This window comes from Tupaia chinensis, unplaced genomic scaffold (assembly GCF_000334495.1).
Source record: "Tupaia chinensis unplaced genomic scaffold, TupChi_1.0 Scaffold000346_1, whole genome shotgun sequence".
Taxonomy (NCBI): Eukaryota; Metazoa; Chordata; class Mammalia; order Scandentia; family Tupaiidae; genus Tupaia; species Tupaia belangeri.
This window is the reverse complement of record NW_006159840.1, coordinates 1513943-1525538: the sequence shown is the minus strand read 5'-3', so window position 1 is coordinate 1525538 and position 11596 is coordinate 1513943. Positions and strand designations below refer to the sequence as shown.

At 54.1% G+C, this 11596-nt stretch overlaps 1 protein-coding gene across 1 annotated transcript in view; it reads left to right on the top strand.

Annotated features, from left to right (window-relative positions):
- AGPAT4 (1-acylglycerol-3-phosphate O-acyltransferase 4) overlaps positions 1–11596 on the top strand; it is a 122700-nt gene that overhangs the window by 91334 nt on the left and 19770 nt on the right. The window contains exon 3 of the mRNA XM_006152250.3: positions 1283–1452. Within this exon, the coding sequence (XP_006152312.1) occupies positions 1283–1452 (170 nt within the window). The remainder of the gene's footprint in view (positions 1–1282; positions 1453–11596) is intronic.

The window sequence follows — 11596 nt, the reverse complement described above, 5'->3', positions numbered from 1 at the left end:
GGGAAAGAACTAGAAGTCTACCTACCGAAGTGTTTATAATGGCTAACCCTAGGGTGGGGGAGTGGGGTAGGAGGAGGTGAAAAAGAATTGTCTCAGTCAGGGCCCAACCAGAAGAGTGGCGCCCGAGGGGTATGTGTCCATCTCTAAAGGAGCTGGCTGCAAGCACTTGGTCTCAACTGTGGAGACTGGTCAGGTGTTCTCGGTAGGGAAATCTGGAGCTTGGTGTCTCTGGCAGTCAGGAAGGGGGAGCGATGGAGAGTGGAAGAGATCAGGAGGTTGGAACCTCCAGGCCTGGGCTGGAGCACCACGAGAATGGGCCGAAACTCGTATCAGTTCTTGTCTGGCATCGAGGTGTGGATGCCCTGTGGATGTGGGGCCTTTCACCACAGACAGGCAGGCACAGCCCAGGACTCAGCCGAGCTGGGGAAGGGTGTGAGGGAGGAGCAGCTGCAGCAGCCCTGCCGCTTCACACCAGATCGGAACCTGTGACCTACAAGACAAGGCGTGCTCCCTCCTCTCCCCTTTCCAGACTCACCTGAAGCGTCCCTTATGGTTCGCCCAGGCCAGAAACATGCAAGAAAGGGAAGTCGGGGGAATGTAGTTCAAGCTAGCCTACTGACACATTCCAAGGTATTCCAAGTGACACATTTCATCGAGAGGAATTTCACGTGCTAGTCTATGGGCTTCTGGATTGCTTGAATCCATTTAATCATGACTGTGGAAGTGGGTTTCTTTGAATAAAGCTCTGCGAATACCCTCTGTACCACAGTATGAGCTGGCTGACCACCTGGCCTTCAGTGTGGGAGGGCATCTTAGCTGGCCTGCAGTGCCCCATCACGCCCGGTGCTCTCCATGCGGTAAATGGAGTGGGGTCTGTGGTGTTACTGACGGAGTTTGCACACGTCCCAGTTAGGCATCTCCTAAGACGTTAAGAATTCTGTTCATCATCTGATGCCTTTCAGAGCTCTGCACACAGGGCACAGATTCCTGAAGGATGCAGCCTTTCCGATGCGTTTTTCTCCAGGGTACTTAAGGAAGGTGAATCACATGCCTGCTCACAGCTTCCTCTTCCCCTTCCCTGGAGAATGTTGTGAAGTCTTTCCCATTTTTCCTTCTGCTTCTAAATCATTTCAGGGACTGGGGTCTAGGCTGGAATGACCCAGAATGTTGCCCCTAGAATCTGCTCTGTCTCCCAGCCAGGCAGGCAGAGCTCTGTTCCCAGAACAGCTTGGAGAAGAAAGGACACGTGAAATAAACCTCTGTCTGTTGTGGTTTGTTCCAGAGCTGGTGATGCTGCTGGAGTGGTGGTCGGGCACAGAGTGCACCATCTACACCGACCCGCGGGCCTTCCCCAAGTACGGGAAGGAAAACGCCATCGTGGTGCTGAACCACAAGTTTGAGATTGACTTTCTCTGTGGCTGGAGCCTGGCCGAACGCTTTGGGGTCCTAGGGGTAAGTTGGAAGTACAGCCGCCAGCCTCCCACACTTCCCTGGTTCAAAACTGTGACTTGCCCTTCGCTCTTGGTTATTCAGAATTTGCAGAAGAACCACCTGCATCTCTGTGTGAAATGTCCTTAACGAACTGTTTTTCTTCTTGCTCGGAATCGGGATTGACATCTGAGCAGCAGTAGGAGGTGCGCCGCACTCATCACACACTCGCTGTTCAGTCTTCACAGAGGCATTTGTGAGTAGTGGCACGCCAACCTCCCGTTCTAGAAAACTGGAGACAGTTTAACTATTCTGCTCAGGACCGCACCGCTGTAGTTGGGTTTGAGTGTGGACGTGGCTAGTTTGATTGATTTATGTTCTTCATGACGAGGCTCTACTGCTTCTTGGCACCCCGGCAGGCATCGCCTCTGCACTTTGATCATTGTAGGTTTAGAACGTGCGTCCCTAAGCAAGAATCTGCATGGCAGAGTCTGGAACGAGGAAATTCTGGTTTTCTCCAACTAGGGTGACTTTTTCTTTAATGTAGCTCGTGTTGAAACCTGAAGGGCAGACCGCGCTGAGGAGGCACTGCAGGCCGAGGTCACATGGGAGGCTGGGTTTGATCGTCCTCAAAGCGGAATGTGGTGGTGCTCTCCTTTGGCCCCGGCTACTCCGGAGGCCGAGGCAGGCACGAGACACAGCATGATCCTGTCTCACAACCAACAAACACAAGACTACTGAAGTGGGACCAGCGAGTAGCTTGGTGGTGAAGGTGCTGGACCCCCACATGGCTGACCATGGTTGGAGCTCTGAACCCGACAGCTTGAAAATTACACCGGGCCTATGCGCATGTGTGCCCAGACTCTTGAGAGAAGAACAGAGGAGGAGTTGCGGCATGGCCATCCCCCTGGGGGATGATTTCTCACTTTCCCTCTCTCTGTCTCTCTCCGGAAAGCATATGCACCCTATGGCAAAAAAGTTCTAAAAAAACTAACAGAGATCTTCCAAAGGTAACGAGTCTATTCAGAAGCAGCACTGCTTGGGGATCTATGTCAGCATGTGTAGGACGGTCAGGAACGTAAGGTTTCTCTCTCTTCTTCCCTGCCAGATGGCATGTGCACTTGCCCTGGCGAAGCATGGTTGCACCACAACTCCTTCTCCCGGCTCTGACTTGGGGCCGTCCCACCCTGTTGGGATATAGGTCACACACACACACACACACACACACACACACATGCACATATGCACATACACACACATATGCCTGTTGTGGTTTTCAAACCACTGGGGCTAGGATTTGAACCACCCAGTTGGCCACGTGGGATCTGGCTCCCTTAACCACTGAACCATGGCACCAGCTGAGAATATGAGAGTTTTTGAAGGTCAAATGATGGGGGTTACATGAGTTCTTGGGAAGCAGTTCCTTCTGGCCCAGGGGTTGTAACAAGGGCAGAGTCGCCCAGGCTGGACAGGCAGGTGCTCGGCAGGTCTGCACAGTAGGAGCTGGTGCAGGGTCACAGCAGTCTTTGTACATGGCTGTGTTGCCAGCAGTCTTCTGAGTCTTGGTGCCAGGCACATGTGCCCATGGTCCCCTTCGGCACAACCTTCTGGATTGATTGATTTTTGTTAGGGTCTGACACCAACGACTCACCTCGATGGTAAAAACCTTCACTGCTGCACGCCTTTGGCACTGGGTCTCTCAGCTGACTTTTGTCATGTCTGCTCATCGAGGTTGAGCCTGTGTCACCTCGCTGAACCCATCGCTGGTGCTCAGGTGTTGCTAAGGAGTCACAACGAATACTGTCCCAGGGCCAGGGAAGGCCCCAGCAGTTTATAGCAGAACTTGGAGATCAGGTTTTACATCTGAAAAAAATCCCCTGCGGAGGGCCAGCAGGTAGATGTAGGTTAAGGTGCTGGATCCCACATGGCCAACTTGTGGTTCAAGTCTCAGACCCAGCGATTTGAAGATCACACCAGGCACAAGTGCGTGTGCGCTCAAAATCCCAAGAAGTGGGTGGAGGAGAAGGGAATGTGGTAAGCCACCCCCCTGGGGAGAGGTTTTTCACTGTAGCTCTCTCTCCCACTCTGTCGAGCACACGCATCCTATGGCAATGCTAAAATCTTTAAAATCCCCTGCAGACAGACAAGGGGTGCCCATTCCACACTTGTTTTTAGTAGAACCTGAAGACAAAATCGTGGTGTTTAGAATATAGAAGAATTGGGATCAGCAGTTGGCATAATGACAATGTCATTGGACTTTCATGTAGTCGACCACGGTTCAAGTCCCGGACCTGATGGCTTAAACTCATGCTGGGCGCGTGCGTGCCCAAGATCCCTAGAGGAGAATGGAGAAGAAGGTATTGCGGCGTGGCCATCCCCCCTGGAGGTTGATTTCTGCTTTCTGTCTCTCTGTTTGTCTCTGTCTTTCTGGTGAGTGCATGCGCCCTATAGCAAAAACCTCTCCAAAGAAAAGAAGAGTATAGAAGAATTGAAATCAGGAGCCATGAGATGCAAGGGACAGATGGCACTAGATGACTCAGTGACTCGTAGCCTCCTGCCAGCAGCTTTGACTAGGTTTCCTGTTTTGTCTTCCAGTGTTAACTCACATCTGTGTGTGTGTGTGGGGGGGGGGGTGTGGCTGGTGTTTGAATCCATTTCCAGGAAGAGCAAACTTTCCAGTGTCTACCTTTTTCTGTTGAGAGCCCTTGGGCAGAGACCTTGGTGCAGTTTTGTGTGTTTTCTCTCTGAGCGAGACCCCCTAAAGATATCTGGTCAATGACGGGCCGTCTTCCGCCCCACCAGGAAGGGTATGTGGCCCCTCGTCTTGACTGTCTGAGCCCGCCCACCCACCTTATGGGCAGACTTTCTGACACGCCGACATCTCCGGATTCGAATGGTAGTTTGACCACAGCTGGTGATTTTGCAAGCTCTCCAAGTGGCTCCTGGTGGCATTCATGCCAACAACATGAGGACACTTGGGATTCACAGCAGGAGTCCCTGTGGCAGAGCAAAGCATCTGTTAGACCAGGTGGGCCTAGAACAGGCCTTTGCAGTGCCTGTCCTGCCGGGTGGCTCTGGGACCCCGAGGTCCCGCCTGCCTGTGCTCTTTCTGGTCCTCATGATGCTGCTGTTCACGTTTTATGAATGAACCAGAAGCCCAGAGTGGCTGAGTGCTGTGCCCAAGGATGGCAGCTGGTGTGTCTGAGAACGAAGCTCCCGCCCTCCTACCCTGAGGGACTTGGGCAGAAGAGCTGCAGCGCCCTAGGGGCTGCAGACTACTCTGGAGACAGACCCCGCTTCATACAGCCGCCAGGACCAGTACCTTCACGGGCTGGGTGGAGGTGACAGGAACCCAGAGCAGGATACGGAGAGGTGGGAAAAGCACAGATGGCCCCAAGTCAGAGCAGGAAGAAGCAGGTACGGAGGGTGAAAGAGGGGAACCCCAACACACACAGAGGAGAAGGAGCACATGGAGAGATGGAGAGGGGACCCAGGCCCGGGGTGAGGGGCAGGCTTGGCCCGACGACCCTGTACTGGAGCGGGGACATATGCCCAGAGAGGGGACCCAGACCCAGAGGAGGGACCCAGGCCCAGAAGAAGGAGAAGGCTCCCGGCAGTACCCTGTCCCAGCACTCTTTGGGATTTTCCTCCCAGAAGCTATGGAGTCCGCAGCTGCCTCACAGGCCCATGGCGGGCATGCAATCACGTCTGTCCTACCTGCAGCGCCGGCTCCTCTTCTTCAGTGAACAGCTTGCTTAGGGGCGTTCATTACAACCAAGAAAACTCGAACTGCTTGCACTGCCTGTAGAGGTACCGCTCGCCCTTGGCTTTGGAGACGGCTCGTGTTGAGGGTTCGGATTTAGGAGGCTGCACCCAGAGGGGAAGGGCAGGCCTCAGAACCTTCGCGGCCCAAGTGCTCCCGTGCTCACTGGCAGCTGGGGAGCCCAGCTCAGGGCAGCTGGGTGTTCAGGAGTCTTGTAAAGCGCGTCCTTGAGCCCCTGGATCCCATCAGAGCTGGAGGGAGGCAGAGGGAGCTAAGCACAGTCCCTCTTCCCCGGACACCTGAGAAACGGCCAGGGCCTCAGAAGGTGCAATGTCCTGAAGCGGGTGCAGGTGGAGAGCACCAGCAGGAGTGGGGACGGTGGGCCCAGACCTTGCTGGGGGGCTGGCAGGGGCAAGAGGAAGCCCCCGGGTGGCGTTCTCTCGGGAGCAGCCTCCCCAGCACAGGGAGCAGTGTAGCCTCCCCGGAGGAGCCAGGGGCAGGTGGTGCTGAGGAGGGACCTGCTCCTGCTGGCTGCCCTCGCAGGCCCAGACAGCATCTGTCTCGTGTCTTGCTCAGCAGTGTCTTTTGTCTTCAGTGACTTTCAAAAGAAGCTACCTTTCTTATCTTTTTCCTTTTTAAAAAGTTTATTTAATTTTATTTGTTACTATTTTTTTAATTTGACCAAAGAGAGACATAGAGAAAGGAAAAGCAAGAAAGTAAGCCTCCAGGTCCAGGACTCGAACTGCAGTTGGTCATGTGGGAATCCAGTGCCCTAACCCATGGCACCACCTGCTGGCCTCTTTCTTTTCCTTTTTTCTTTTTTTTTCTTTCTTTTTTTTTTTTTGCTCGCCAGAAAGACAGAGACAGAAAGTGAGAAATCACCCCCCAGGGGGGATGGCCACACCATAATCCCTTCTCCTCCATTCTTCTCTTGGGATCTTGGGCACACATGCACACGCGCCCGGCGTGAGTTTAAGCCACCAGGTCCGGGACTCAAACCGCCGTCGGCTACATGGGAGTTCAGCAACAGAGCCATTCTGCTAACTGCTGGTCCCTCCTTTTCGATAACATATGACGTTGAGTTCCTTCTGGGCTCTACGGAGTTTGCATGTGAAGAAGGAAAAAAATAGAGAAGGCTCTTGGCCTGGCATTTTCATCCTTACCTTTAACAGCCCAAGAGAAATGAATTAAATTGAAGTTAATGAAATATGCAGAAAGTTTTGAGGGTGTGATTATTAAATATAAAAAAATAGGTTCAGAAGGGAGGTGCTGGAATTCTCTAAAACAAGACAGGCATTTTGAAGCTTGTAAAAGCCTTCAAGGTCCCATGTGGCCCAGGGTCCATCCGTGGCCTGTCTTGGGGACTCTGGTTCCCGTGGAGCCTTCCCAGTGTGGACAGCAGAGCATCGGGACGTTTCACACCACGGGCTCAGCCGTGTTCCGCTCCCGGTCCCCGCTCAGCTGGGCCCAGTGTTTGTGTGCAGCGTCGTCAGATTTGCCGTGCCCGGTCTTCATCCACACGTGTCAAGTTCTCCTTGCCTAAGGAGAAATCAGACAGGTCCCGGAGGAGTGTTTTCCACAGACACACCCACAGCCGTGGTTTCATTAGCCACGACAGGGGGTTTTGCGGTCCTTTCAAAGCTGGCGTCACCTGGGCGTGTGGGAAGCACCTCACCCACTGCCACCCCAGGGAGCAGCGTCTCTGTCTGCATCACTCTGCGGCCACTGCGGTCACTCAGAGTGGGCAGGCCACTCTGCCTCTAACTGTTTGCAGTTCGGCCCTGTGTGCTGGGGTGCAGCACCTCATGGAGATGGGACCTGAAAGGACAGTGGCAGTCTGGGCAGCCAGGTGAATCCTGGCCGAGGGCAGAAGGTGAGCAGCTCATGGGATTGCCCTGAAGTTCATCTCTGAGCGCAGTGGGCGGGTCAGGAGTGCTCTCTCCTAGAAAGTGTGGCCTCAAGTTCGACACACCTGGGTTTTCTCCTTTTCCTTGTACTTTCCGGGGGTGTGAGCACTTGCTAGAGAAAGCCAGGGCTGGAGAAAGAGGGAGAGAGCACCCCATGGGTTGTGGACACACTTGTCTCTTTTCCAGCTCTTCATCCTGTAGGGGTGTGGGCACACACATGTCTGGAGTGTTTTTCGAGCTGCCAGGGCTGGGATTCAAACCATGTGGGACCTGGCTCCACTAACCACTACCCCACAGGCTGTCCTGAAGGGCTTCTCTTTCACTGAACAGAGCCCTCTGGCAGGGTCTTTCACAAGCCAACCCCTGCTCACACCACCCACCTGCCTGTCCAGGCTGGCTCAGAGGAGTGCTTGACCCTGGGCGTCCTGCCTCCTCTGTGAGCCAGCCTCAGCAAGTGCCATGGCCAGTGGTGTCTGTCCTGCACTGCCCGCTCACTGCCCCCGGTTTTCACCTCCGTGCGCCCAGGGCCCTCCCACGCCCTCCTCCCCACCCCATGCTTCCCACAGGTGCTTAGCAAACACCTACTGGGCACCAGGAAATGGCCTGCTCCTGTCCCCCCGTGGCCCTGTGTTGCCTTCTGCTCTGTGTTCGCATCGTCTCAGGCCCAAAGCCCTCCAGGGAGGAAGGGCTTAAATCGGCATTCAGAGAGAAGCTGGGGGTGGGGCGCCCGGCCAGGAGGAGCGGGCCAAGTCTGTGCGGTGAGCTCCTCTCGCTGCCACTTTCCCCTGGCAGCTGGGACCCAGGGCAGTCCCGGGATAAATGTCCTGTGGACTGGGCCTCTCCGCTCCTCCTTTCCTTGCTTGTATGGTACCCTCAAACCAAGAATAATCTGGGGCTTCGTAAGGGGAGGGGTGCAGGCTGGGTGAGGAAGACGTTATCAGGAGCCAGGGGGCTCCGAGCCTTTGCTCCGCTGTGACAAATGTGCACTTACCTCCCGTCTGCGAGATGAGCTCTTACAGACGAACTCCTAGAGCTCCCCCTTGGCTAGCTGCTTGCCGTTTCCCCTGGGCTTAGACGAGTTGTGGAGCAGGGCTCATCTTGTCTGGGAGCCCCCGTGAGATCTCCCTGGTTGGTCAGGTCCACAGCACTTTCTCTCAGCATCAGAGCAGGTGGAAGCGAGAATGGGGGCCCGCATGTACTGTGGTGGTCGGGGCGCTGGCCTCCCACATGTCCACTGCGTTCGAGTCCTGGACCTGGCTGCTAGCTCTCTCACTTTCTAGCTTGTCTCTCTCTGGTCAAATTAAAAAATAATAATAAATCAAATAAATAATTCTTAAAAGAAAGAAGAAACACACAAACAAGAGAGTGGAATGCACGCGAGTGGGGCTGAGCCACATTGGTGCTACTCCCGCTGGCTCGAAGCCGTCTCTCACCTTTGATACACCTGTGTGTGCGCGTGCACGCACGCACACACACACACCGGGGTCGTTCTGCGCTCGTCCTGCGTTTACGGTAAGCAGGGACTCGGGTTTCTGAAACACGCCCTGGTCCCATCGTCTTCCCTGGACTCACTTCCGGGCGGGAGAGCAGGTCTGCTCACAGCCCCTTTGCCGGGTGTAGCGGCAGACGCAGCAGAACGTGCTATGGTGATCTGCTTTCTCTCCCCGCCAGGCTGTGAGCACCTCCCGCCCGTGGGCGTCTCTGTTTCCAGCATCTGCACAGGGCCCAGTGCAAAGGAGCTGCGGGATAGATTCCTTGCACGGAGGGATCAGTTTAGCTCGAAGGTCCCTGCCAATGAGCCTGCCTGTCACACATCCGCACAGGGCTGATGTGCTCGCCCTCCTGGTGACTAGGCAGGACCACCTGGCTGGTCCCGATCCCATGGAAACATTGGCTGGAGTGTGTCCAGCTCACCACTGAGGGAGAAAAAAATCCAAGGGCAAAGTGTGTTTTTGTCTGCTTATCGTTAACGTCTCACCTGTTTCCAGTGTCCCAATTAAGACACTTCATTTTATGTATGTTGTAGAATGGAATGGTCTTGGGCACCATGGCTAGTGGGTGGCCATGCCTGCAGACCCTCAAGGAGTGGCCTGTGTTGGAAAGCCAGGGAGAGGGAATTTGCAAACAGGTGTTGACGGGGGCCGTCCTGCCGACCTGCTCACCTGCTCGTCCCCAGCTGCTCCTGCTGGTCCCTGCGGAGTCGTTAGAGGAGGTGGGGGCAGCCCAGAAGTGTGACTAAACAGGGTGACCTGCCAGTTCCTACCGTCCCGGAGCGCAGTCCCAGCCCTCAGCATTTCCATCTCTGTGCTTGGCAGGTGGCCACGTGGAGAAAATTCTTAACTAGAAAGGCCGCGTCTGATCACTTTTTGCCACAGAGGCCACGGAGCTGAGAGAACTGAGGTGAACGCCCCAGATCTCAGGGTGGGAGCGCACTGGGTCGCAGTGCGTCTTTGAAGCAGTTCTTCCTAGCGGCATGGTCTCTGCACAGGGGTCGCCCAGTTGGCTGGAGGTGCCGGCTTCTGGGGTCATGCCATCATAAGGCTCCCAGAGTGATGAAGTGGACCTGACTGTGAGCCCGTTAACTAGATCAGCTGGGCAGCTGTCCTCACCTCTCTTTCTTACACACGCACATGCACACACACGCACACGGAATTTGTAAACTCTTAACTGTAGAATATGGTCTGATGGCAGCACGTCCGCAGCAGAGGATGGCCAGGGAGGACGTTCTACCCCCTCATGTCTGTAGGCCACTCCGTCCGGCCTGCGAAGAGTTTGGATTTTCTAAACATACTTGTATCCGGTTGTACCCATTGATAAACTTAATTCACCGGTAAATCCCATTGGGCTTATCTTCCAAATCAATCTGGAATCAATGAAATCGGCCTTTTGTCTTACACATTCCCTCCCTCCGCACCGGGAGAGCTCCGACTGGCTTAGGAGCATACGAGGTGGTATTCGTGGCTTCCTGACTGTTCCCCGGGGGCTGCGAGCATATTTTGGTAGCCGTTTCTAGTCTCTGGGCCAGCTCGGGTAGATCTCTGAGCACAGTGCCTCTCAGGTAAATGGATGCTATTGCTCTTGAGCTAAATCACGGCGCAGGAGATGGGCTGGGTGGGAACTGCCAGGCAGACTCGGCGCTTTCTGTGATGACGGGAACAGCTACACTGCTTGAACGGCTGTGTGTCAGGTTCACCGTTCCGGGCTGTCGGATACCTTTCCACGTGTTGGCTTTTTGGTGGTTTTTTTTTTTTTTAAAGAGTTATCTATTTAATTTGATTTATTATTTTAAAATTTGCTGTACAGTACATGTGCTCACCAGAGAGAGACAGAGAGAGAGAGAAAGCCACCAGGTCCAAGACTCGAACCGTGGCCAGCCATGTGAGAATCCAGTGCCTCAACCACTATGACACCTGCTAGCCCCTCCACATGTTGTTAAGCCTTTACAGAAATATTCTGAGATAAGTATGGTCTTCTCCCACAGGAAAGCGGGGAAAATCAAAGCTCAGGCAGGTTGAGTATCTGCCCAAAGTCACACAGCAGGGGTGTGGGAGAGCCCTGTTAAAGCCGAGACTGGATTCCAAGGAAAAGAAATCAAGGGAAGCTTCTTAAATTTGGGTGGTAAAAGTTTCCACTTTAATATTTTAATGAGTTTCTTACTAAATGTAATGAACAGCCAAACCTAGGTTTATCAATAACCTCCAGAATTTTTTTTTTTTTGAGAGGTTTTTGCTATAGGGTGCATGCACTCGCCAGAAAGACAGAGACAGAGAAACAGAAAGCGAGAAATCACCCCCCAGAGGGATGGACACGCCGCAATCCCTTCTCCATTCTCCTCTCAGGATCTTGGGCATGCACGCGCATGCTCTCGGTGTGAGTTTAAGCCACCAGGTCCAGGACTCGAACCCTGGTTGACTACATGGGAGTCCAGCGACATAGCCATTACGCTAAGTGCTAGTCCTAACCTCCAGAGTTTTAAGTTGCAAAGAGAAGTTGATGTAAAGACAGAAATGTTTCCTCTGCTTCTTTTGGTCATCAACTGTAGGCTCTTTTTGATCTTGAGCTGCACTGATGTTCCCAAAGCAAATGGTGAACACTCCTTAAAAACATGCATCTAGAGGGCCACTGCGTGATAGCTCACTGATAAAAACACGGGAGATGGAACAATGAAAGCCACGTGACCTCGGCCCTGCACCCAGGCCCTCTGACCCAGGCGCCTCTCTGGCTCTGCCCACCCCCCCTGCTGTAGAAGGCCCCTCCTGGGAACCCCTCTCCTGGCCACAGGTGATTGTGGAGTGTGCAGGTGTGCTTAACATTCAGTCGCCGTCCTACGAGGGACAGAAGTTCTGTCCTTTGGTGGAGTCTGTGTCCGTCTGTTTACTTCTCCTCTGGTGGCCACAGATATGAGGGTGACAGGAACAAGGAAAGCAGAGAGAGTGGAGGAGGACGGAGACTTCCCACAGCCCAGCCTGGCAGGGACACACCATTGTGGGCTCCTAGG